We start from the raw sequence: 27917 nt of genomic DNA, 5'->3' as shown, positions 1-27917 counted from the left end.
AGAATGAAAATATATTAAAACAACTCGTAAAAGGCGGAGGGAAGCAGGGCATTTATTGAGAGACGTGTTGTGGTGAATTCTTTGATGAATCTCTGCTCACTTGGAATGTTTTCGATCGGTTAATTCGAACGTCACAATCTTCTCTTTTCAATTTGGACCTGGGTGTTGAGGGCACAATTTCAAAATTTGCAGATGATTCAAAACTTGAAAGTGCAGTAAACAGTGGCCCACGGGGAGTGTGGGAACCAGGCCTCACGTCCCCCTCCCCGCATCCCGTCCCCTCCCTCTGCCAATGAGAATCCCTACGTGGTCAGTTTTCGGTAAAATATTAAAATGCCTCCGTGGCAAAGAAGCAGAATGCAAAATGGTTAGAAAGGGTTAATTAGTTAGTAACTGAGATTGGTACAGGTGGCCTGGCCCTCCTGCTGGGCCATATGTTTGCGTAGTCAGCAGGTTTGCATTGTCTTAGCAATGTAGAATCTTTGATGTGATTCAAGGACTGGTCTGAATGTCTCCATGTTTATGGCAGATCAGTATAGGTAACGAGCTTAGCCAAAGTTGAAAGACATTCCAGGTTGGGAGATAAGGAACAGAAGGAACAGGAAAGAACATTCCAAGTTGGAAAGTGAGGAAGTATCCCCTTTGATGTCTAACAGCAACATGGTCAGCACATGATTATTTATGATTGGCCGGAAATAATGTAACCTCGCATGGCAACCTATGCCCGGCTTATGATTGGTGTTGACCCTCGTTAGGTATGTTCCAACCCTATTGATTTGTATAAAAACGTGTGGATTTCTGTATGTTTCTTGTTCTTGCTCTGCCAGCATAGAGGGACTCTATCAGGAGTCCAAATCAATGCTGCAGACTAAGAACCCTGCTATTAAAGTTATGTTGAACTTTAAAATGTATTCGACTTCAGTTTTTACTGAACCAGACTGAGGGGAAAGAATCCGGATCGTCACCCTCACCTCCATTCCTCCCTCCCCACCCCCTCCCCTTCTTCTCTCCTCTCCTTCTCCCCTCCCCCAAAATTTCAAAATTTTCAAAATTTGCAGATGATACAAAACTTGGCCGACGAGGAGTGTGGGAACCAGGCCTCATGTCCCCCTCCCCGCATCCCCTCCCCCTCCCCCTCCCCCCTCTCTTCCTCCCTCCCCTACCCCCAATCTCCTCCCCTTCTTCCCTCTTCTCCCTCCTCACGTCCCCCCACTCTTGCTGGCAAAACTCACTGTTGTTAGTTTTCTCTCTCTCTCTTTCCCATGGTTTGAACAAGTTGATATTACAGCATCTGATGTTTACAACAGCTTCTCACAGACTTTCAAGGCCTTGCATCTGTCTTACCTTTAACCTTCGAGACAATCTGCTGAATGAGACTTTTCCAATGTGGCCAACCTTCCCAGCATGCTGCCTTGAACAGTCAGTTTAACCGTTCCTTTGTTGAATTAATACTTTTAACCAAACTCAGCTCCTTTAGCAGGTAATTAATAACTGGTGTTGAAAGTCCAAAATCCTTTAGTCGCCCCTCAAGTGAGTGTGAGATCGAACAACTCACTTTAACCCATTCATTGAATCTGAATTGCACTCACCACAGATCAGGTTAAACATTGTTACAAGAAGTTTAATCATCGTGACATTTACACAAAAGTTCTTTCAAATACGACAAATGAGAAAGAAAAGTGTTACAATCACAACAAGCTGTATAATAACAAAAAGCAGAGACATGATTTTCACCCAAGGATGCTGTCCCACATTATAGATGACCTCCCTCCATTCATGATCCCCAGGGGGAGAGGTCCCCTTTTCAATGTCAGCATTACGTTGTTTTGAATGCACTGTCAGTCTATCAATATTAGGGGTTTTAAACTGCAGAAGTAATCTAAGAAAGTGATTTCCCTCATTACTTCTCAGTCTTAATCTTCTACAATCTCCCCCCACCCTCCTTTGTGGGATCCTGGGGCCTTATCTCAGGTCCTCATCCTGTGAGCATCACAGACCGATCTCCAGCCATTTGCTCTTCTAATCTAAGTTTCATTTGGTTAATATCACACATCATGATACAGACAAAGAAAATCATAATACATTGTACAGAAAACTACAGAAACTAGGCTCCCCCCAAATACCACCATATTATCAAGAAATCTTGGACTTAAAAGATCCTCCAGCTCTCCTTTTTACCATTATCCATCTTGTGGATAATTCAGGCTCAGTATTATTTTTCCCTGGCCCTCAGTTTCCCAATTTCATCGTTAACTCAAAGGAACCCAACCCTGAATTTTGGAAATCCAAATTCTATGTCCGTCTTTACTTTAATTTCAGTCCCTCTGATGGGTACCAGTGTGTTTAACACTGTCCTGATTGTTTCATTAACTAGTCGGTTTCTCTATGGAGCATGTGTCAGTGCCTTGATTACCAAGTGTAAATCAGTGGTGATCCAGTATCTGTCCTCACTCTCCTGAGCACATTAACCATTTCATGTAGTGGTGTTGTCAACGTGACTGAGCATGTCTGAGACCCGTCCTTCAGGGCATCTCCATCATGCATTCCACAGACTGGTTGCCTCACGTGCAAAATATCACATTTACACACACAGCTGTTTCCCAAAATCACACCGAACGTGACATCAAATACAAGCCATTCCTGTGCTTTCAGGCCATCTGATCAACAGACCGGGGGGTGTCTGGAGGTCTTTGCTTATCTCCCCCTGCGTGGTCCCGATCTCTCGGGTAGAGCCCAGGTTATAAAATATTCTTCTCACTGTTCAGTATAAGTAAGGACACAACCATCTCCAAGAGAAAGCTATCAATTAACGATTGTTAACTCCCCTTTCCTGACTTTCACTGGATTGTGTATTGATTCCTGATTGATGCCCTTTGGGGGTTGTTCCCAGGTGATCTTTGTTTCTCACCGGTCACTCACACATCGTTTTCCTGACCCTTTGGTTTTTGGTTATCACAAAATGTCCCATTATCACCCATGACCACCTGGGACGCTGATTGTAGACCCAATTGGTGGGGCAATTTTCCTGTTTGCATCTCACACACTCAGTCACCTCAGTAACATCCCATAATATTCCCATTTCCTGTTGGTTGTGAGCCCTGGAGGAACCTTACTGTCCAATAAACTAAAAATCACCACCCCATAAAACATAAATTAAAAGTTCCCAGTCTGGTCCAATGAATCAATACATTTACTTAGTTTTGGACAGATGTGTTACCCCCCTGGGCAGTCCCAGAAGCTCTCAGCGATGCCCAGGAGACCCCGGGGGTGAAATTAGTCTCTGGTGTTCGTGCAACACGGGCAATAGTGAATGGACAGCCCATTTTACACCCGCACCATTTTCTTTCCCACTGAAGTCAGTGTAACTCGGGCTGTCGATTCACCATCGCTGTTTGGAGTGACCGTCAAAGAACAATTTCAAACCCCAGCCTCAGATTTTCACAGCAGCACTTTAAAGGGACCGTGCCCTGTCACTACCATTCACTACTGAGATTCATACAGTCGTGCCCTGTCACTACCATTCACTACTGAGATTCATACAGTCGTGCCCTGTCACTACCATTCACTACTGAGATTCATACAGTCGTGCCCTGTCACTACTGTGATTAATACAGTCGTGCCCTGTCACTACCATTCACTACTGTGATTAATGCAGTCGTGCCCTGTCACTACCATTCACTATTGTGATTAATACAGTCGTGCCTGCCACTATTCTGATTCACTACTGTGATTAATACCACGATAATTCTGGAACTGAAGTGGTAAAATTCTACAACTGAAGGAGACAATTAATTGGAACGCTACGAATTACAAGGAAACTCACCAAAAGCAGCTATTTTGAGCTTTAGTGACAGATCCTCACAAAGAAGGGCAGTCCTGGAAGTGACATAATTAGAGGGGGTGGAGCCAGGAGTGACATCATCAGAGGGGCAGATGGGGAGTGACATCATCAGAGGGGGACTCCTGGAAGTGACATCATCAGAGGGGCAGACCTGGAAGTGACATCATCAGAGGGGCAGACCTGGAAGTGACATCATCAGAAGAGCAGTCCTGGAAGTGACATCATCAGAAGGGCAGACCTGGAAGTGACAGCAGTCCTGAACAGGAAGTGATGTCACTGAGTCTCCACAATCAGGATTAATTTAACAGGTTTAGGGATGTTTCTTTCCAACAACAAAATGCCGGAAACACGGGTTCAGTGAATGTGGTTTGAAATGTGTGTAAATGTGTCAGTGAGTCAGTGACCCGGTGAAATGACACAGTCCCGGCCTCGTAGTCCAACTGAACTCGGATCCGGCTCTCAGACAGGATCAGTGGGAGGCGAGTGAACTGGGAATTGTGACCGGCTCCGAGAGAATCAACACCAAACAAAACAGAATAACGTAAACACCAGGATTTACTGCTGACCCCGAGACCAGACTCTCCCCCCTCTCTCTCTGCACTCCCACACACAATCCCTATTCTCCAGTATTTCCCATCAGTCTCCACATCCCAGGAATGGGATCCTGAGGAGAAACTCTGGGAGCAGAGGACTTGGGGCCAGTCTTTAAACCTCTCTGGGTGAGGTGGGTAGGGCTGATCCTGTCCAGTCCCTGTTACTGATCTCAGATCATCCGACAGAACCAAGTTCCAGTTTGCTGTCTTTCGATCCAGGCTCATCGCTGACCTTTGCTCTAGAGAGGAGAGAAGAGATTGGTCAGACAGGGTTATTCCACTCCCATCAATGATTGACAGCTGCAGGGTGGGAGTGTCAGTATTTCCCAGACACTGTCAGCCCCATATTACCTCTGAGACTGTGTTCATCCCCTGTTAAATAAATGGCCTTTGATCAGAATCCCTGTTAAATAGCAGTGTGTGGGTCCCAGTGCTGTACACTCAGTGCAAACACTGCAGTGGAGACACACAGTAGCAGTCAGTTTAATCACACAAGCCCCTGGCACTGTGCACACGTTCTCCCAGACACAATGGAGGGGATTCACCGGCACACAACACATCCCACAGACTCAGTTACAGCCCCACAATCTCAGCACTGGCTGTACTGGGAATACACAGCTCACAGGAGTGTGTCCTGGGCTCTCTCCCTCCTGTTACTGTTCCATCCTGAATACAGGAGTGTGCCCTGGGCTCTCTCCCTCCTGTTACTGTTCCATCCTGAATACAGGAGTGTGTCCTGGGCTCTCTCCCTCCTGTTACTGTTCCATCCTGAACACAGGAGTGTGTCCTGGGCTCTCTCCCTCCTGTTACTGTTCCATCCTGAATACAGGAGTGTGTCCTGGGCTCTCTCCCTCCTGTTACTGTCCCATCCTGAATACAGGAGTGTGCCCTGGGCTCTCTCCCTCCTGTTACTGTCCCATCCTGAATACAGGAGTGTGCCCTGGGCTCTCTCCCTCCTGTTACTGTCCCATCCTGAATAAACGAGTGTGCCCTGGGCTCTCTCCCTCCTGTTACTGTCCCATCCTGAATACAGGAGTGTGCCCTGGGCTCTCTCCCTCCTGTTACTGTTCCATCCTGAATGCAGGCGTGTGTCCTGGGCTCTCTCCCTCCTGTTACTGTCTCATCCTGAAAACAGGAGTGTGCCCTGGGCTCTCTCCCTCCTGTTACTGTTTCATCCTGAATACAGGCGTGTGTCCTGGGCTCTCTCCCTCCTGTTACTGTCCCATCCTGAATACAGGAGTGTGCCCTGGGCGCTCTCCCTCCTGTTACTGTCCCATCCTGAATACAGGAGTGTGCCCTGGGCTCTCTCCCTCCTGTTACTGTCCCATCCTGAATACAGGAGTGTGCCCTGGGCTCTCTCCCTCCTGTTACTGTCCCATCCTGAATACAGGAGTGTGCCCTGGGCCCTCTCCCTCCTGTTACTGTTCCATCCTGAATACAGGAGTGTGCCCTGGCCTCTCTCCCTCCAGTAACTGCCCCATGCTGAATACAGGAGTGTGCCCTGGGCTCTCTCCCTCCTGTTACTGTCCCATCCGGAATACAGGAGTGTGCCCTGGGCTCTCTCCCTCCTGTTACTGTTCCATCCTGAATACAGGAGTGTGCCCTGGGCTCTCTCCCTCCTGTTACTGTTCCATCCTGAATACAGGAGTGTGCCCTGGGCTCTCTCCCTCCTGTTACTGTCCCATCTTGGATAGAGGAGTGTGCCCTGGGCTCTCTCCCTCCTGTTACTGTTCCATCCTGAATACAGGAGTGTGCCCTGGGCTCTCTCCCTCCTGTTACTGTCCCATCCTGAATGCAGGAGTGTGTCCTGGGCTCTCTCCCTCCTGTTACTGTTCCATCCTCAATACAGGAGTGTGCCCTGAGCTCTCTCCCTCCTGTTACTGTCCCATCCTGAATACAGGAGTGTGCCCTGGGCTCTCTCCCTCCTGTTACTGTCCCATCCTGAATACAGGAGTGTGTCCTGGGCTCTCTCCCTCCTGTTACCGTTCCATCCTCAATACAGGAGTGTGCCCTGGGCTCTCTCCCTCCTGTTACTGTTCCATCCTGAGTACAGCAGTGTGTCCTGGGCTCTCTCCCTCCTGTTACTGTCCCATCCTCAATACAGGAGTGTGCCCTGGGCTCTCTCCCTCCTGTTACTGTCCCATCCTGAATACAGGAGTGTGCCCTGGGCCCTCTCCCTCCTGTTACTGTTCCATCCTGAATACAGGAGTGTGCCCTGGGCTCTCTCCCTCCTGTTACTGTTCCATCCTGCTCACAGCTCTGATTAAAGTCTCCATTAATTTCCACACAGCAGTGAGGATTCAGTTGTGAATTGAGATGAATCTGATGTCCCTTCTGTACATTAAACTGTTGCTCCCTGTTCACTCTGAATTCACCAACACTCCCTCTGGCCCTGGGTCTCAGACTTGGACCAATTCCAAGCTGCGAGGAGGGAACAGGTGCAGGAACTCGACCCTCGAATCCCTCGCACTGAACCCCGACTGAAGAAACATCACCGAGAAAGAAAGGGTTAAATAGAAACAGAAAGAGTTAAATAGAAATTATGAACAGTGTGATCCCCTGTGATATAAACACACCTTGGAATATTCCCGCTCTCCCCCTGATCCCTGTCGACTGCTCGATGACGATCCCTGGGACAGGAGCTGCCCCTGTGGACCTGATTCTGCCCCCTCCCCGGAGCACAGATACTGACAGCCCTGTGAGGGACAGTGTCCCTTTAAGAGACACTCTGATTGACAGTGTGTAACCCCGCCCCTACCTGACCCATGGGGGGGGTGAAGCTTTGGCCCATTCCAGTGAGGAATGTTTAAAGCAGGTGTCACTGGCGACTGAGTATTAATCTCAGGCTCCTGATCCACACACACAGGGACCCGAGATTAAAGTTCGGGGATATTCCCAGCTGTCTGAACACAACTAACCCGACCTGCTAACTGGCCATAACTTTCCAAACATCTGTCGATACGGGGGGCAGTGCCAGAGGACTGGAGAATCACAAATGTTACACCCTTGTTCAAAAGAGGGTGTTAGGATAAACCCAGCAACTATAGGCCAGTCAGTTTAACCTCAGTGGTGGGGAAACTTTTAGAAACGATAATCCGGGACAGAATTAACAATCACTTGGTCAAGTGTGGATTGAATAGGGAAAGCCAGCACGGATTTGTCAAAGGCAAATCGTGTTTAACTAACCTGATAGAGTTTTTTGATGAGGTAACAGAGAGGGTAGATGAGGGTAATACAGTTGATGTGATGTATATGGACTTCCAAAAGGCGTTTGATAAAGTGCCGCATGGTCAGCTTATCATCAAGATTGCAGCCCATGGAATAAAGGGGGCAGTGAAAACATGGATACAGAATTGGCTAAGTGACAGGAAACAGAGAGTAGTGGTGAACGGTTGTTTTTCGGACTGGAGGGAGGTGTGCAGTGGTGTTCCCCAGGGGTTGGTGCTGGGACCACTACTTTTCTTGATAAATCTTCTTCTTTGGCAGTCCCTCAGGGTCGAGGATGACTTGCTTCCACTCCGGGAGGGTGGGTTCTGCGGTGGCTGAATAGTCCAATCCTGGAGCCGCAGACTCTGCCACAGGTGGGGCAGGTAGTGTTTGATAAGGTGGGTGGGTGAGACGCTCTGGATTCTGTGCGCTCTTTTTGCTGCTTACGCTTGGCCTCCGCGTGCTCCACTCGGTGACGCTCGAGGTAATTGGCGCCTTTGTGGATGCTTCTTCTCCAGTTTGGGCGATTTAGGGCAAGCGATTCCCACGTGTCAGTGGGGATGTTGCATTTTTTTAGGGAGGCTTTGAGAGTGTCCGTCTCGCGTTTCCTCTGCCCTCCTAGTGATCGCCTGCCATTGCGGAGCTCGGAGTAGAGCACTTGTTTAGGGAATCTTGTGTCGGGCATGCAGACAATGTGGCCCGCCCAGCGCAGCTGGTTGAGCGTGACCAGTGCCTCGATACTGGGGATATTAGCCTGGGAGAGAACGCTCACGTTGGTGCGTCTATCCCGCCAGTGGATTTGCAGGATTTTGCAGAGGCAACGTTGGTGATATCTCTCCAGTGATTTGAGGTGTCTGCTGTACATTGTCCATGTTTCTGATGTGTACAGGAGGGCGGGGACCATGGCTGCTCTGTCGACCATGAGCTTGGTGCTGGATTTGAGGTCTCGGTCTTCGAACACTCTGTTCCTCAGGTGTCACTGGCGCATTGGAGTCGATGTTGAATTTCATCATCGATGTCTGCTCGCACCGAGAGGAGGCTCCCGAGGTATGGGAAATGATCCACGCTGTCCAGAGGCTCACCGTGGATCTTGATGGTCGGGGGGCAGTGTTATGTGGCAGGAGCGGGCTGGGAGAGGACCTTTGTTTTCGGGATGTTTAGCCCGAGTCCCATTCTCTCATACACCTCGGTGAATGCGTCGACGATGGTTTGTAGCTCGGCCTCTGAGTGTGCGCGCACGCTGGCATCGTCTGCGTACTGCAGCTCGATGACAGAAGTTGGGGTGGTTTTGGTTCTGGCCTGGAGGTGTCGAAGGTTGAACAGTTTCCCGCTTGTCCTGTAGGTTAGCTCCACTCCGGCGGGGAGCTTCATGGTGATGGGGTGGAGTGTTGCAGCGAGGAAGATGGAGAAGAGCGTTGGTGCGATGACACAGCCCTGCTTGACCCCCAGTTTGCACTCGTATTGGGTCTGTGGTGGATCCGTTGGTGAGGATCACGGCTCGCATGTCATCGTGGAGCAGGTGGAGAATGGTGACGAATTTCTGCGGGTAGCCGAATTTGAGGAGGATGCTCCACAATTCCTCATGGTTGACAGAGTCGAAGGCCTTTGCGAGATCGAAGAAGGCCATCTACAGAGGTTGATGCTGCTCCCTGCACTTTTCCTGGATTTGTCCCGTGCTAAAGATCATGTCCATTGTGCCTCTTGACGGGTGGAAGCCGCATTGAGACTCAGGGAGGAGCTCTTCGGCCACTGGAAGGAGGTGGTTGAGGAGGATTCTCGCGATGACCTTTCCCGTGGTGGACATTAGGGAAATCCCTCTGTAATTTCCACAGTCGGACCTATCTCCTTTCTTGAAGATGGTCACAATTACGGCGTCTCTGAGATCTCCCAGCATGCTCTCTTCCTTCCAGACAAGGGTGATAAGGTCGTGTATTCGTGTCAAGAGTGCCTCTCCGCCGTGTTTTCGTACTTCAGCGGGGATTCCATCAGCACCGGGGGCATTGTTGTTTTTCAGTTGTCGAATGGCTTTTTTGACCTGATGACGGGCTGGGGTTGTGCTGAGATGGTGGCGGGCTGGGGTTGTGCTGAGATGGTGGCGGGCTGGGGTTGTGCTGAGATGGTGGCGGGCTGGGGTTGTGCTGAGATGGTGGCGGGCTGGGGTTGAGCTGAGATGGTGGCGGGCTGGGGTTGTGCTGAGATGGTGGCGGGCTGGGGTTGTGCTGAGATGGTGGCGGGCTGGGGTTGTGCTGAGATGGCGGCGGGCTGGGGTTGTGCTGAGATGGTGGCGGGCTGGGGTTGTGCTGAGATGGCGGCGGGCTGGGGTTGTGCTGAGATGGTGGCGGGCTGGGGTTGTGCTGAGATGGTGGCGGGCTGGGGTTGTGCTGAGATGGTGGCGGGTCGCGTGTTGCGGGACGGTGTCGAGGGTACTTGCGTCGAGGACTGGGTCTTGGTTGAGGAGGTCCTCGAAGTGCTCTCTCCAGCGGGCGTTGACTGCCTCTCTGTCTTTGATGAGCGCCTCTCCATGTTTGGCTCTCAGTGGGGTAGGTCCCTGGGTACTCGGACCGTGGATGGCTTTAATTGCGCTGAAGAAGCCGCGCACGTCGTGGTTGTCGGCGAGTTGCTGAGTTTCCTGCGCTCTTTCCACCCACCATCTGTTCTTTAGGTCACGGGTTCTTTGTTGCACCTCGGCCTTCAGTTGCCTGGAGGCTTGTTTCCTCTCACTCGAGTTTTGGTGGAGCTGCCAATTCAGGAACGCCTTGCTTTTACGGTCTAGGAGATCCTGGATCTCCTGATCGTTCTCGTCGAACCAGTCTTGGTGTTTCCTGGTCGAGAGACCGAGCGTTTCCTCGCAGGTGCTGACTATGGTGGCTTTTAGGGCGGACCAGACGCTGTGGGCACTCTGTGACTCTGGATCGTTGGTCGTCGCCAGATTGGTTGTAAGGCGACGGCTGAGTCGGTCTTTCTTCGCAGGGTCTTTGAGTCCAGCGACATTAAGTCTCCTGCGGCAGAGGTTTTTCTGCCGCTGCCGGTTTGGGGCCAGGTTGATGGAGATGGTAGAGTGGATTCGTCGGTGGTCAGTCCAGCAGTCGTCGGCTCCAGGCATGGCGCGGGTGATGCGGACATCTTTGCGGTCCCTCGCTCGGACGATGATGTGGTCTATTAGGTGCCAGTGCTTAGAGCTACTTTCCTTGATATATATTCATGACTTGGGTGTGGAGGGGACAATTTCAAAATTTGCAGATGACACAAAACTTGGAAGGGTAGTAAACAGTGAGGAGGATAGTGATAGACTTCAAGAGGTATAGACAGGCAGGTGGCCTGGGCGGACACGTGGCATGAAGTTTAACGCAGAAAAATGCAAAGTGATACATTTTAGTAGGAAGAATGAGGAGAGGCAATATAAACTAGTGGGCACAACTCTAAAAGGGGTACAGGAACAGAGAGATCCTGGGCTTTATACATTGAGGCATAGTGTACAAAAGCAAGGAAGTCATGATGAACCTTTATAATTCACTGGTTCAGCCACAACTGGAGTATTGTGTCCAGTTCTGGGAACCGCACTTTAGGAAAGGTGTAAAGGCCTGACAGAGGGTGCAGAAAAGATTTACTAGAATGATTCCAGGGATGAGGGACTTTAGTTATGTGGATAGACTGGAGAAGCTGGGGTTCTTCTCCTTGGAACAGAGATGGTTGAGAGGAGATTTGATCGAGGTATTCAAAATCATGAAAGGTCTGGACAGAGTAGATAGAGGGAAACTGTTCCCATTGGCGGAAGGGTCAAGAATGAGAGGATATAGATTGAAGGTGATTGGCAAAAGAACCAAAGGTGATATGAGGAAAAACTTTTTTACACAGCGAGTGGTTAGGATCTGGAATGCACTGCCCGAGGGGGTGGTGGAGGCAGATTCAATCATGGCCTTCAAAAGGGAACTGGATAACTACTTGAAAGGAAAAAATCTGCAGTGGTACAGGGAAAGGGCGGGGGAGTGGGACTAGCTGGATTGGTTTAGCATAGAGCAGGCGTGAACTCAATGGGCCGAATGGCCTCCTTCCGTGCTGTAACCTTTCTATGATTCTATGCTGGCAGTCCCCAATAGAATCATAGAATCTTACAGCACAGAAGGAGGCCATTCAGCCCATCGTGCCTGTGCCGGCTCTTTGAAAGAGCTATCCAATTAGTCCCACTTCCCCGCTCTTTCCACATAGCCCTGCAAATTTTTCCTTTTCAAGTATTTATCCAATTCCCTTTTGAAAGTTATTATTGAATCTGCTTCCACCGCCCTTTCAGGCAGCGCATTCCAAATCAGAACAACTCGCTGTAAAAAAAATTCTCCAAATCTCCCCTCTGGTTCTTTTGCCGATTACCTTAAATCTGTGTCCTCTGGTTACCGACCCTCCTGCCATTGGAAACAGTTTCTCCCTCTCTACTCCAGGAAAATCACTCAAAATTTTGAACTCCTCGATTAAATCTGCCCTTAACCTTCTCTGCACAAAGGATAAATGAGCTGATAATGGATAGCAAGTTGGCTACAAAACAGAAAACAGAGAGCAGGGATTAAGGGTAGTTACTCAGACTGGCAAAAGTGGTGTTCCCCAGGGATCGGTGCTGGGACCACTGTTGTTCACAATTTACATTAATGATTTGTATTCGGGAATCAGAAGTACAATTTCAAAATTTGCAGGCGACACCAAATTGGGGGGTGTAGTTAATACAAAGGAAGAGTGTGTCAAAATACAAGGGGACATTAATAAACTTACAGAGTCGGCTGTAATTGGCAAATGAATTGCAATATAGATAAGTGTGAGGTGGTGCATTTTGGTAGGAAGAATAAAGAGGCCACAAACTGCTTGTTCAATAAGAGTCTAAATGGGGTAGAGGAGCAAAGGGATCTGGGGGTACAGACACACAAATCACTAAAAGTAGCGACACAGGTTAATAAGGCCATAAAAAGGCAAATCAAGCACTGGGGCTCATTTCTAGATGGGTAGAATTGAAAAGCAAAGAAGTTATGTTGAACTTATATAGAATCTTGGTTAGACCACACTTGGAGTATTGTGAACAGTTCTGGTCTCCATATTATAAATAGTGTATAGAGGCATTGGAGAGGGTGCAAAAAAAGATTCACAAGGATGATATCAGAACTGAAAGGATAAACTTATCAGGAAAGGCTGAACAGGCTGGGACTCTTTACTCTAGAAAAGAGAAGGCTGAGGGGTGACCTGATCGAGGTTTTTAAGATAATGAAAGGGTTTGATAGGGTAGACGGAGAGAAAATGTTTACACTTGTGGGGGAGTCCAAAACTAGAGGTCATAAATATGAAATAGTCGCGAATAAATCCAGTAGGGAATTCATACTCACCACCACAAGGAGCAGTTCAGGCAAATAGCACAGATGTATTTAAGAAGAAGCTCGATAAACACATGATGGAGAAAGGAATAGAAGGGTATCCTGATAGGGTGAGATGAAGTAGGGAGAGGGGAGGCCCATGTGGAGCATAAACTCCGGCATGGACCAGTTGGGCCGAATGGCCTGTTTCTGTGCTGTAGACTTGATGTGACTCGATGTAAAGAGAACAATCCCAGTTTCTCTAATCTCTCCACATAACTGAGGTCCCTCATCCCTGTACCATTCTAGTACATCTCCTCTGCACCCTCTCCAAGGCCTCGACATAAATAGAATTACACAGAATGAACAGCAGAGAAACAGGCCATTTGGCCCAACTGGTCCATGCTGGTGTTAATGCTCCACACAAGCCTCTTCCCTCCAACTTGATCTCACCCTATCAGCATATCCTTCTATTCCTTTCCCCCTCATGTCTTTATCCAGCTTCCCCTTAAATGTATCTGTGTGTTCACCTCAACTATTCCTTGTGGTAGCGAGTTCCACATTCTCACCACTCTCTCAGTAAAGAAGATTCTCCTGAGTTCCCTATTGGATTTATTTGTGACTATCTTATATTTATGACCCTAGTTTTGGTCTCCCCACAAGTGTAAACATCTTCCTTACGTCTACCCTATCAAACCCTTTCATAATCTTATCACCCCTGAGGGTCACCCCTCTGCCTTCTCTTTTCGAGAGAAAAGAGCCCCAGCCTGTTCAATCTTTCCTGATATTTATAACCTCTCCGTTCTGTCATCATCCTTGTGAATCTTTTTTGCACATTATCCAGTGCCTCCATATCCTTTTTATAATATTGAGACCAGAACTGTGCACCGGACTCCAAGTGTGGTCTATCCAAGATATATGGAGACCAGAACAGTGCACAGTATAGAATCATAGAAAAGTTACGGCACAGAAGGAGGCCATTCGGCCCATTGTGTGCGCGAACCAAAAATGAGCCACCCAGCCTAATCCCACTTTCCAGCACTTGACCCGTAGAGTTGTAGTTACGACACTTCAGGTGCACATCCTGGTACTTTTTAAATGAGTTGAGGGTTTCTGCCTCTACCACCCTCTCAGGCAGTGAGTTCCAGACCCCCACCGCCCATTGGGTGAAATTTCTTTTCCTCAGCTCCTGTCTAATCCTTCTACCAATCAGTTTAATCTATGTCCCCTGGTTATTGACCTCTCTGCGAAGGGAAACAGGTCCTTCCTATCCACTCTATCAAGCCTTCTCATAATTTTGTACACCTCAGCCTCCTCTATTCCAAAGAGAACAACCCCAGCCTGTCCAATCTTTCCTCATAGCTAAAGTTCTCCAGTCCTGGCAACATCCTCGTAAATCTCCTCTGTACCCTCTCCAGTGCAATTACATCCTTCCTGTGATGTGGTGACCAGAACTGTACGCAGTACTCCAAGTGTGGTCTAACCAAGGTATATGGAGACCAGAACTGTGCACAGTGCTCCAAGTGAGGTCTAACCAAGGTATATGGAGATCAGAACTGTTAACAGTGCTCCAAGTGAGGGTTAACCAAGGTATATGGAGACCAGAACAGTGCACAGTCCTCCAAGTGAGGTCTAACCAAGGTATATGGAGACCAGAACTGTGCACAGTGCTCCAAGTGAGGGTTAACCAAGGTATATGGAGACCAGAACTGTGCACAGTCCTCCAAGTGAGGTCTAACCAAGGTATATGGAGACCAGAACTGTGCACAGTACTCCAAGTGAGGGTTAACCAAGGTATATGGAGACCAGAACTGTGCACAGTGCTCCAAGTGTGGTCTAACCAAGGTTTGATACAAGTTTAACATAACTTCCCCGCTTCTCCATTCAGATGTCCTCAGTACACACCGCCTTCCTCCTCTTTCAGTCCAATCAGTATATTGATCGTAATCCCCTTGGAAATCTTATTTTAATGATTCAATAACAGTTTCTTCATGTCTCAGACAAGCCCAGCCAACGGCAATCATCTCTAACCTGAGGGCTTTAATCTAAGTGCCTCCTCACCTCTTGAAATTCTTAACCTTGACATCTCTCCTAAAGTGTGGTGCCCAGAATTGGAGAAAAGCTGCACGTTCTTACTTATTATTCCCAATATGTCTGAGTGGTACTTTTCCGATCCATTCAGCCTCTTCTGGATAAGTTGAGATATTTTGGACAGGTTCAGGGTGAGCGCTGGAACATCTGGGTCTGTGACTCTCTGAGTCTCAGTCACTCTGTAATGAAAGAGGAGAGAATGTTTTTATCAGTGGGGACATTTCAGATCGGAAACCCAAAGGGGAACGAGTGATCAGTGCAACAACCTGCACCCCTTCTAATGCTCGTACTGACACCCCGCAGCAACCTATCCTGAGAATGGCAGAATCCCGGGATTTGCAGTCTCCCTGCATTCACACTGATCTCCACACGAGCAGTGGGATCCTGGTTTGCTGTCACTTCAGCTCAGTTTGTGATTTTCAAAGCCATCTGTGTTCAGTCCAGTTTCTCTGTACTGGAGCCCTTATCTTTCCATTATTAATAATTATTATTATCCCGAGGGTCTCCAGTCTGTGCTCCTCCCTCTCTGCAGGAACACACTCACTACGATCATGTGAAGTGAGGAGAGGAGAAGGAACAGCCTCCCAGGGACCTGGGATCGGTGGGATTCCCTCACAGAGTGTCCAGTCACACTGACATTACTGGGACATTTCAGCACACACTCATTTCTCTGTTAGTGGATAGAATGAGCCAATCACAAGACATTTTACTGTCACTCTGACACTGGGACCTGCCCCTCTCCTCATTTCTCCATGGGCTGGTTGATAGAACAAGCCAATCACACAGCACTTCCTGACCCAATGGAATAAAGCTGTCACTGACACACATGGAGCCTTTAGGAAGCCTCGGTTAGATACAGGTCACTGCAGGTTTCTCTCGCTCTCAATTCCTGTCTAACAGGTTCCTGAGAAGCTCTACACACCGATGGAACAGCCCATCTCACTCCCATTTCCCACAGGCTGCCTGAGCCAAGAACCCCTCAAACCACAGTTAAACATCACTCAATATTCGCCCCATTTGGAAGCCCCTGATCTGGGGAGGTTTCCAAGCGGTGATTCTACTTTCACTCTTCTCCCAGATACAGGTGAAGGTTCCCTATCAGCAGCAGGTACTGTATGACTGAGAGGAACTTACCTGGAAAGGAGCTGCTTCGAGTTCTGTGAATAAAGAGAGGAGATCAAATCAGTCAATAGAATCATCGAATCATACTGCACAGGAGGAGGCCATTCGGCCCATCGTGCCTGTGCTGGCTCTTTGAAAGAGCTATCTAATTAGTCCCACTCCCCCTGCTCTTTCCCCCATAGCCCTGTAAATTTCTCCTTTTCAAGTATTTATCCAATTCCCTTTTGAAAGTTATTATTGAATCTGCTTCCACCGCCCTTTCAGGCAGTGCATTCCAGATCAGAACAACTCGCTGCGTAAAAAAATTCTCCTCATCTCCCCTCTGGTTCTTTTGCCAATTACCTTAAATCTGTGTCCTCTGGTTACCGACCCTCCTGCCAGTGGAAACAGTTTCTCCCTCTCTACTCTATCAAAACGCCTCGTAATTTTGAACATCTCTATTAAATCTCCTCTTAACCTTCTCTACTCTAAGGAAAACAACCCCAGCTTCTCCAGTCTCTCCACGTCACTGAAGTCCCTCGTCCCTGGTATCATTCTGGTAAATCTCTTCTGCACCCTCTAAGGCCTTGACATCATTCCTAAAGGGTGGTGCCCAGAATTGGCCACAATACTCCAACTGGGGCATAACCAGAGATTTATAAAGGTTTAGCATAACTTCCTCGCTTTTGTACTCTATGCCTTTATTTATAAAGCCAAGGATCCTGTGTGCTTTTTTAACAGTCTTATTAACTTGTCCTGTCACCTTCAAAGATTTGTGTACATACACCCCCAGGTCTCTCTGTTCCTGCACCCCCTTTAAAATTGTACCATTTAGTTTCTGTTGCCTCTCCTCATTTTTCCTCCCAAAATGCATCACTTCACACTTCTCTGTGTTAAATTGCATCTGCCATGTGTCCGCCCATTTCACCAGTCTGTCCATGTCCTCCTGAAGTTTGCAATTATCCTCCTCACTGTTTACTACATTTCCAAGTTTTGTGTCGTCTGCAGACTTTGAAATTATGCCCTCTATACCCAAGTCCAGGTCATCAATATATATCAAAAAGAGCAATGGTCCTAACACTGACCCCTGGGGAACACCACTGTAAACTTCCCTCCAGTCTGAAAAACAACCGTTCACCACTACTCTCTGCTTTCTGTCTCTGAGCATATCTCGTGTCCACACTGCCACTGTCCCTTTAATCCCATGGGCTTCAATTTTGCTAACAAGTTTTCATCGAAGAATTCAATCAAGTTAGTCAGACTCAATTTACCTTTAACAAAGCATAGAATTATAGAATCATAGAAATTTACAGCACAGAAGGAGGCCATTCGGCCCATCGTATCTGTGACAGCCGAAAAAGAGTTATCCAGCTTAATCCCACTTTCCAGCACTTGGTCCGTAGCCCTGTAGGTTACAGCACATCAAGTGCACATCCAAGTACTTTCTAAATGAGTTGAGGGTTTCTGCCTCTACCACCCTCTCAGGCAGTGAGTTCCAGACCCCCACCACCCTCTGGGTGAAAAGATTTCTCCTCAACTCACCTCTAATCCTTCTACCAATCACTTTAAATCTATGCCCCCTGGTTATTGACCGCCCTGCTAAGGGAAAAAGGTCCTTTCTATCCACTCTATCTAGGCTCCTCATCATTTTATACACCTCAATTAAATCTCCCCTCAGCCTCCTCCGTTCCAAAGAAAACAACCCCAGACTATCCAATCTTTCCTCATAGCTAAAATACTTCAGTCCTGGCAACATCCTTGTAAATCTTCTCTGTACCCTCTCGAGTGCAATCACATCTTTCCTGTAATGTGGTGACCAGAACTGTACGCAGTACTCTAGCTGTGGCCTAACTCGTGTTTTATACAGTTCCAGCATAACCTCCCTGTTCTTCTATTCTATGCCTCGGCTAATAAAGGAAAGTATCCCGTATGCCTTCTTAACCACCTTATCTACCTGTCCTCCTATCTTCAGGGATCTGTGGACATGCCTCTGTTCCTCTACACCTCTCAGTATCCTCCCATTTATTTTGTATTCCCTTGCCTTGTTTGACCTTCCGAAATGCATTACCTCACACTTCCCCAGATTGAATTCCATTTGCCACTTTTCTGCCCACCTGACCAGTCCACTGATGTCTTCCTGCAGTCTGCAGCTTTCCTCCTCACTATCAACCACACGGCCAATTTTTGTATCATCTGTAAACTTCTTAATCATGCCCCCTACATTTAAGTCTAAATCATTGATATATACCACAAAAAGCAAGGGAACGAGTGCTGAGCCATGTGGAACCCCACTGGAAACAGCCTTCCAGTCATAAAAACACCCATCGACCATTACCCTTTGTATCCTGCCACTGAGCCAATTTTGGATCCAACTTGCCACTTTCCCTTGGATCCCATGGGCTTTTACTTTTTTGACCAGTCTGCCATGTGGGACCTTGTCAAAAGCCTTGCTAAAATCCATGTAGACTACATCAAACGCGCTACCCTCATCGACCCTCCTTGTTACCACCTCAAAAAATTCAATCAAGTTAGTCAGACACGAATGTCACTTAACAAATCCACGCTGACTGTCCTTGATTAATCCGTGCCTTTCTAAGTGACGATTAATACTGTCCCTCAGAATTTTTTCCAATAATTTGCCCACGACCAAGGTTAGACTGACTGGCCTGTAATTACTCGGTCTATCCCTTTCTCCCTTCTTAAACAACAGTACAACATTAGCAGTCCTCCAGTCCTCTGGCACCACGCCTGTAGCCAGAGAGGATTGGAAAATGCTGGTCAGAGCCTCTGCTATTTCCTCCTGTACTTCTCTTAACAGCCTGGGATACATTTCATCCAGGCTTGGCGATTTATCTACTTTCAAAGATGCTAATCCCCTTAATACTTCCTCTCTCACTACATTGATCCCCTCCAATATTTCACACTCCTCCTCCTTAACTACAATGTCTGCATCAACCCTCTCTTTCGTTAAGGCAGACGCAAATATTCATTAAGAACCATACCCACGTCTTCCGCCTCCACACACAAGTTACCTTTTTGGTCTCGAATAGGCCCTACTCTTTCCTTAATTATCCTCTTGCTCTTTATGTATTTATAAAACATCTTTGGGCTTTCCTTGATTTTACTCACCAGTATTTTTTCCTGCCCCCTTTTTGCTTTCCTAATTTCCTTTTTAATTTCACCCCTTCACTTTCTATACTTTAGGCTTTCTGCAGTATTGAGCTCTCCGTATCTGACATAAGCTTCCCTTTTTTGCCTTATCCTATCCTGTATGCTCCATGATATCCAGGAGGCTCGAGATTTGGGAGTCCCACCCTTTTTCTTTGTGGGAACATATTTGCTCTGAACCCTCACTATCTCCTCCTTGAATGCCTCCCACTGCTCTGACACTGATTTACCTTCAAGTAGCTGTTTCCAGTCCACTTTTGTCAAATCACATCTCAACTTAGTAAAACTGGCCTTTCCCCAATTGAGAACTTTTACTCCTGGTCTATCTTTGTCCTTTTCCATAACGACACTAAATCTAATTGAATTATGATCACTACCACGAAAATGCTCTCCCACTGATACTCCTTCCACCTGCCCAACTTCATTCCCTAAAACCAAATCCAGAACTGCCGCCTATCTTCTTGGACTTGCAATGCACTGGATAAAAAAAGTTTTCCTGCATGCAATTTAAAAATTCTACGCTCGATGCCTTTTACACTGTTTCTATCCCAGTTAATATTAGGGTAGTTGAAATCCCCGACTATTACTACCCTATTGTTTTTGCACTTCTCAGAAATTTGCCTACGTATTTGCTGTTCTATCTCCCTCTGTCTGTTTGGGGGTCTATTGTACACTCCCAGCAGTGTGATTGCCTTTTTTTTGTTTTTCAGTTCCACCATTAGGCCTCATTTGATGATCCTTCTAACGTATCATCCCTCCTCACAGCTGTAATTGTCTCTTTAACCAATATTGCGACCACCCTCCCCTCCCTTTTTATCCCCCTCTCTATCTCATCTGAAAATTCTGTAACCAGGAATGTTGAGCTGCCATTCCTGCCCTTCTTTGAGCCATGTTTCAGTAATAGTTATGATATCATACTTCCACATGTCTATCTGTGCCCTCAGCTCATCTGCCTTATTCACTCGACTCCTTGCATTGAAGTCTGCACCATTAAGCACTGCCAAACTCCTTTGTTGTCTGTTTTCTAGCCTTTGTTTCTTCTGCCTTCCAAACTTGCTCACTAATTTTCTGCTTTCCATTTCCAGCTTTGCTTCCCTCCCTTCTGAATCTACGCTCAGGTTCCCATCCCGCTGCCAAGCTAATGTTGGCTGTTGTTTATTATCCCATGTTCTTCCAAGTGACAATTAATTTTGTCTCAGATTATTGTCTCTAGAAATTTCCCCACCATCGACGTTAGGCTGATTGGCCTGTAGTTGCCGGGTTTATCCCTCTCCCCTTTTTGGAACAGAGGTGTAACATTTGCAATCCTCCAGTCCTCTGGCAAAATTCCCATAGGATTGGAAGTTTTTTTTTTATTCGTTCACGGGATGTGGGCGTCGCTGGCAAGGCCGGCATTTATTGCCCATCCCTAATTGCCCTTGAGAAGGTGGTGGTGAGCCGCCTTCTTGAACCGCTGCAGTCCGTGTGGTGACGGTTCTCCCACAGTGCTGTTAGGAAGGGAGTTCCAGGATTTTGACCCAGCGACAATGAAGGAACGGCGATATATTTCCAAGTCGGGATGGTGTGTGACTTGGAGGGGAACGTGCAGGTGGTGTTGTTCCCATGTGCCTGCTGCCCTTGTCCTTCTAGGTGGTAGAGGTCGCGGGTTTGGGAGGTGCTGTCGAAGAAGCCTTGGCGAGTTGCTGCAGTGCATCCTGTGGATGGTGCACACTGCAGCCACAGTGCGCCGGTGGTGAAGGGAGTGAATGTTTAGGGTGGTGGATGGGGTGCCAATCAAGCGGGCTGCTTTATCTTGGATGGTGTCGAGCTTCTTGAGTGTTGTTGGAGCTGCACTCATCCAGGCAAGTGGAGAGTATTCCATCACACTCCTGACTTGTGCCTTGTAGATGGTGGAAAGGCTTTGGGGAGTCAGGAGGTGAGTCACTCGCCGCAGAATACCCAGCCTCTGACCTGCTCTCGTAGCCACAGTATTTATATGGCTGGTCCAGTTAAGTTTCTGGTCAATGGTGACCCCCAGGATGTTGATGGTGGGGGATTCGGCGATGGTAATGCCGTTGAATGTCAAGGGGAGGTGGTTAGACTCTCTCTTGTTGGAGATGGTCATTGCCTGGCACTTATCTGGCGCGAATGTTACTTGCCACTTATCAGCCCAAGCCTGGATGTTGTCCAGGTCTTGCTGCATGCGGGCTCGGACTGCTTCATTATCTGAGGGGTTGTGAATGGAACTGAACACTGTGCAGTCATCAGCGAACATCCCCATTTCTGACCTTATGATGGAGGGAAGGTCATTGATGAAGCAGCTGAAGATGGTTGGGCCTAGGACACTGCCCTGAGGAACTCCTGCAGCAATGCCCTGGGGCTGAGATGCTTGGCCTCCAACAACCACTACCATCTTCCTTTGTGCTAGGTATGACTCCAGCCACTGGAGAGTTTTCCCCCTGATTCCCATTGACTTCAATTTTACTAGGGCTCCTTGGTGCCACACTCGGTCAAATGCTGCCTTGATGTCAAGGGCAGTCACTCTCACCTCACCTCTGGAATTCAGCTCTTTTGTCCATGTTTGGACCAAGGCTGTAATGAGGTCTGGAGCCGAGTGGTCCTGGCGGAACCCAAACTGAGCATCGGTGAGCAGGTTATTGGTGAGTAAGTGCCGCTTGATAGCACTGTCGACGACACCTTCCATCACTTTGCTGATGATTGAGAGTAGACTGATGGGGCGGTAATTGGCCGGATTGGATTTGTCCTGCTTTTTGTGGACAGGACATACCTGGGCAATTTTCCACATTGTCGGGTGGATGCCAGTGTTGTAGCTGTACTGGAACAGCTTGGCTAGAGGCGCAGCTAGTTCTGGAGCACAAGTCTTCAGCACTACAGCTGGGATGTTGTCGGGGCCCATAGCCTTTGCTGTATCCAGTGCACTCAGCCGTTTCTTGATATCACGTGGAGTGAATCGAATTGGCCGAAGACTGGCTTCCGTGATGGTGGGGATATCGGGAGGAGGCTGAGATGGATTATCCACTCGGCACTTCTGGCTGAAGATGGTTGCAAACGCTTCAGCCTTGTCTTTTGCACTCACGTGCTGGACTCCGCCATCATTGAGAATGGGGATGTTTGCAGAGCCTCCTCCTCCCGTTAGTTGTTTAATTGTCCACCACCATTCACGATTGGATGTGGCAGGACTGCAGAGCTTTGATCTGATCCGTTGGTTGTGGAATCGCTTAGCTCTGTCTATAGCATGTTGCTTCCGCTGTTTAGCATGCATGTAGTCCTGAGTTGTAGCTTCACCAGGTTGGCACCTCATTTTTAGGTACGCCTGGTGCTGCTCCTGGCATGCTCTTCTACACTCCTCATTGAACCAGGGTTGATCCCCTGGCTTGTTGGTAATGGTAGAGTGAGGAATATGCCGGGCCATGAGGTTACAGATTGTGCTGGAATACAATTCTGCTGCTGCTGATGGCCCACAGCGCCTCATGGATGCCCAGTTTTGAGCTGCTAGATCTGTTCTGAATCTATCCCATTTAGCACGGTGGTAGTGCCACACAACACGTTGGATGGTGTCCTCAGTGCGAAGACGGGATTTCATCTCCACGAGGACTGTGCGGTGGTCACTCCTACCAATACTGTCATGGACAGATGCATTTGCGACAGGTAGATTGGTGAGGACGAGGTCAAGTAAGTTTTTCCCTCGTGTTGGTTCGCTCACCACCTGCCGCAGGCCCAGTCTAGCAGCTATGTCCTTCAGGACTCGGCCAGCTCGGTCAGTAGTGGTGCTACCGAGCCACTCTTGGTGATGGACATTGAAGTCCCCCACCCAGGGTACATTTTGTGCCCTTGCTACCCTCAGTGCTTCCTCCACGTGGTGTTCAACATGGAGGAGGACTGATTCATCAGCTGAGGGAGGATGGTAGGTGGTAATCAGAGCCTCCACTATTTCCACCCTTACTTCCCTCAGCAACCTCGGATGCATCCCACCCGGACTTCTCTACTTTGGGCACTGCCAGCCGTTTTAGTGGTTTTTTATCCTCTCCAATTTCTCTACCGCCTCCTCCTTTACTGTAAGATTGGCAGCATCTTCTTCTTTAGTGAAGACCGATGCAAATTATCCATTTAGTACCTCAGCGACACCCTCTGCCTCCACAAGAAGATTTCCACTGACTGTCCTTTTACTCTTTATAAGATTCTAAAAGACTTCATGTTACCCGCTAATCTTTTCTCATACATTGGGGGTGATTTTAACCCCCAAGAACGGGTGGGTTGGGGTCGCGTGGGAGGTGAAAATAGTTGTTTCTTGGGTCGCAACTGCAACCTGGCTTCACTTCTGGGTTTAATGTGGGCGGTGAAAGTCCAGGCTTTCCACTGCGAAGGCAAAGTCTGAAAATGTTGTGGTTGCGACCCAAAAGATAACGATTTTCAACTCCCACCCGCCCCCAACCCACCCGTTCTTGGGGATTAAAATCACCCCCATTATCTTTGCCCCTTTCATTTCCTTTTCCAGTTCTCCTCTGCACTCTCTGTATTCTGTTTGATTCTCTACTGTGATTACTGTCTATTATGAACCTGACATTTATCATAAGCCTCCTTTCTCTGTTTCATTTTAATCTCTATTTCTTCAATCATCCAGGGAGCTCTAGCTTTGGATGCCCTTCCTTTCCCCCTCGTGGGAATGTGTCCAGTCTGTACCCGAACTATCTCCTCTTTGAAGGCCTCCCATTGCTCATTTACTGCTTTACCTGACAATCTTTGATTCCAATCCACCTGGGCCAGATCCCTTTTCAACTCACAGAAATTAACCCTCCTCCAGTTGAGTATTTTTACATTTGATTGTTTCTTGTCCTTTTCCATTACTTTTCTAAACCTGATGACATTGTGATCACTGTTTCCCAAATGCTCGCCCACTGAAACATGCTCCACTTGCCCCACTTCATTTCCCAGAACTAGATCCAGCACTGCTTCCTTCTTCGTTGGACTGGAAACATATTGAAGAAAGTTCTCCTGAACACATTTGGGGAATTCCTCCCCCTCTTTGCCCTTTACTTTGTTTTTTCCCCAGTCTCTATTCGGATAATTGAACTCCCCCATTATCACTATTCGATTGTTAAAACAACAAACAAATCAAAACCCAATGAAACCAAACCGTGAATTTGGGATTGAGAGTAAAGAGTTCAGTGTATAACAGTAGGTGGGGCCAGTCACAGGAATGGGGAATAATCCAACATTTCACTGCACTCCATCCTGGGGCAGCACCAACACTCCTGGGGCAGGGCTGAGGGGGCAGCACCAACACTCCTGGGGCAGGGCTGAGGGGGCAGCACCAACACTCCTGGGGCAGGGCTGAGGGGGCAGCACCAACACTCCTGGGGCAGGGCTGAGGGGGCAGCACCAACACTCCTGGGGCAGGGCTGAGGGGGCAGCACCAACACTCCTGGGGCAGGGCTGAGGGGGCAGCACCAACACTCCTGGGGCAGGGCTGTGGGGGCAGCTCCAACACTCCTGGGGCAGGGCTGAGGGGGCAGCACCGACACTCCTGGGGCAGGGCTGAGGGGGCAGCACCAACACCCATGGGGCAGGGCTGAGGGGGCAGCACCAACACTCCTGGGGCAGGGCTGAGGGGGCAGCACCATTGCTGGGCCCCACCAACAATCTTCAAACAATTCAGCCCTCACACCAGCCTCACAGAAACGCCCCATTCCCCAGACATGGCCCTGTTTATATTGAAGATGTACCTGAATAAAGGAGAGAGGGTCCCTCTGTTCCAGACTCTGGTATTCTCCATCTATTAATGTCATCTGTTCCATCCTCTTGTTTAATGCTTCAGAACAGCTTCTAATCTGTGAGAGAGCTCGGAGCCCCTCCTCATCGATCAGTTTCAGTGCGTATTCTTCATCTTCTTCCAGCTGTCTCCTCCAGTCAGAGTAGCTCTTCGATAGCTTTCCTTTCAGCTCATTGATTCGTGTCTGAAACCCAAACCAACTCTCATTACAAACGGCCCTTCCACACAGCTCTTACCCTGAGCACACGGCACTTTCCAGGGACGGGACAGTTTGTTTCGATCACTACTCGATCACCCATTAAAGATCGACGAGCAGTGGGGGGTGTCCACTGGGAGAGAAAACAGAGTTTAACGAGTGTTGCCTTGAGCCTTGAGTTTAAAAGAAAGAGCACTGTATTTAGACTGTGTATGGCACTGCCACCTGGTCCATCCACACCTGGAGTGATGGGTCCAGTTTTGGTGCCCACACCTGGTGAAGGAGATCAAGACTCTGGAGAGGACGGTGGCCAGAATGACACGTAGTCTAATGGATTTAATTCTGAGGATCGTCTCCAAGAGGGAGGGTCATTTAGAGAAAGGCCGAGAGGGACAGGATTGAGGTTTTTAAAATGATGGAGGGATTATTGGACTCACTGGTTGGGTGAGGTATTGAGATGGATCGGGATGGTAGGACCAGAGGGTCTGTGTATAAAATCCATAGGCACAGAGTTAGGTTAGACACCAGAGTCCTCGATCTCTGGAATAGACTCCCTGAACATGTGGGGGGTTTGGAGTCACTCCCACCCTTTAAAAGGGAGCTGGGGAGGAATTTCCCAGAGTTTGTCCTGAATTGGCTGCAGATTCCAGAGAAAATCCAGTCCCACTTTTCCCTACCTTTATTTCAGCTTCTGATCTCTCCAAGTCTCGCTGTTTACTGGAACAATTCTGCTGGACTCCCCGAAGCCTCTCGATTTCTCTCTCCAATTCTTCCTGTAAAGGCAATTGGAAAGTTTTCAAAAGGGATTCAAACTAGAATTTAAAGGGGAAATGATTCCGTTCCAGGAGTGACCCCACTGGGTGTGGATAGAAAGTGGTTTGGGGGATTCTCAGTGTCTGGGCCCTGAGCAGAAATATTCCCTTCTGTGGCTCTCAGTAAAGAGGCGCTCCCCGCCCTGTATAAACTGAGTGACCACACACACCGGCTTTTTTTCACACTGACACACCGTGTGCTGCATTTTCACACGGACTCAGCTCCTCCATTTCCAGGAATCAGCCGAGGGGAAAGGGAGACAGACTCAGTCACACCAGCATTTCTCAAACACCAATTCCCTCTTGTTGTGAGAAACAGTTTCTCCCCCCAGCCCCTGAGTCACCCCCCGTGGGTGTCCCTCACTCCCCCCACCGGTGATGGTCCTCTCCCTGATGGTCAGATGTCAGAATACCCCAGCGTTACACAGGGCTCCAACATGCTCTGCTCTACAGCCCTATGCCATGGAGTGCCAGTTCTCACAGGTGCCCACACAGTGAATTACTGAGCTCCACAATGCCCTCACCAGGAGGGGCTGAGTGTGGGTGAGGGGCAGTCTCCCTGGGTCACTCTCACACCCCTCCCACTGCCCACCCTGTTCTCTCAGACAGACTGTAAGAGAAAGGGGAGGGAGCAAATCTGACTGACAAAAAACAAACAGCCATAAACGCAGACTCCGGGCAGAAAGAAAACACTGGGCTAAATCAGCACTGTCTGCAATCAGTTCGAATTAATGTTCATCATTAACAGGAAAACTCTCCCTCACTGTATTTAATATCAGGAATTGTGTCACTCACCTTAATTGCAGCTTGTGCCTGATCGAGGCTCAGCAGTGTGTGGAATTTATGTTTCCCTGTTATTGTACAGGAAACACACACACACTCTGCATCATCTTTACAGTAGTATTCAAAGACCTTCTTATGGTCAAGGCACTGTCTCTCTGTAAGGTCAGCCGTAGGCTCGATTAGGGTGTGATCTTTCAAGGCCTCTTTCCATAAATGTGGTTTTAAATGACGGGAGCAAAAGGAAGCTTCACATTTCAGACACGTCTTCACAGCCAGGGTTGGAGTCTCATCACAATATTCACACATGACACCGGCTGAATCAGCAGGAGGCTGTGAGCGATTGTATTTCTCCACGATATTACACAGCGTGAAGTTTCTCTCCAGACTGGGCCTGGGGTTGAATTTCCGGCGACACTGAGGGCACTCAAACCCTTCTGGGCCTGCTGTCTGGGCCCAAACTCCCTCAATACATTTCAAACAGAAACTGTGCAGACAGGGTAATATCACCGGGTCCTGGTACACCTGGAGACACACAGCACAGGTTAATTCATCCTCTAAAGCTCCGGGCTCCATTCCTGCAGCACCTGAAAGAGTTTTCACACAGAACAGAGAGAGAGAGAGAGAGGAACCAGAGCAGGAAGTGAAATTCTCATAAACACTCGGTGCAAGGAGTGACAAAGTTAGTTTAAGTTTCATGACTCACTTTGGTTGAAGATTAACCCTTTCAGGCCTGCAGTAGCAGCTCAGAAACAAAAATCAGAAAAACAAGATTGCAATTTTACAATCTGAAGCCAGAATACAGCAAGCTGGGCTCAGTAAACACAAACCGAAAACTAATCAGCTCAGACCAGACCCTAAACGGTTTAACAAATGATTTAAAACTGATATAAAGAGGAACAATAACCTTCACAAATCCCCCAGAGAGGAAAGGGAAGGAGCTCTCTGGGAGGAATAGAAAATATACAGAAAAAGTTAAAATGTTCATCGGTGGGAAAGTAAGCTGTGAGGACACAGGAATTCTGCAAAGG

At 48.3% G+C, this 27917-nt stretch overlaps 1 protein-coding gene across 2 annotated transcripts; it reads right to left on the bottom strand.

Annotated features, from left to right (window-relative positions):
* Window positions 1-1605: 1605 nt before the first annotated feature.
* On the bottom strand, window positions 1606-27528 carry LOC137309120 (E3 ubiquitin/ISG15 ligase TRIM25-like). Of its 2 annotated transcripts, none has more exons than XM_067977411.1 (6): window positions 26902-27528; window positions 25972-26067; window positions 25052-25282; window positions 16194-16216; window positions 15030-15238; window positions 1606-4673 (listed from the first exon to the last, which is right to left on the bottom strand). In XM_067977411.1, exons 1-6 carry the CDS (start codon window positions 27460-27462, stop codon window positions 4138-4140), a joined length of 1656 nt encoding a protein of 551 aa, XP_067833512.1. In that variant the 5' UTR covers window positions 27463-27528; the 3' UTR covers window positions 1606-4137. The 2 variants fall into 2 exon arrangements, with proteins under 2 accessions (XP_067833512.1, XP_067833513.1); XM_067977412.1 differs by having other exon boundaries at window positions 15105-15238.
* Between the last annotated feature and the right edge of the window lie 389 nt (window positions 27529-27917).

Source organism: Heptranchias perlo, unplaced genomic scaffold (assembly GCF_035084215.1).
Source record: "Heptranchias perlo isolate sHepPer1 unplaced genomic scaffold, sHepPer1.hap1 HAP1_SCAFFOLD_148, whole genome shotgun sequence".
Taxonomy (NCBI): domain Eukaryota; kingdom Metazoa; phylum Chordata; class Chondrichthyes; order Hexanchiformes; family Hexanchidae; genus Heptranchias; species Heptranchias perlo.
The sequence above is the reverse complement of the archived record's forward strand: the minus strand, read 5'-3'. Positions and strand labels throughout refer to the sequence as shown.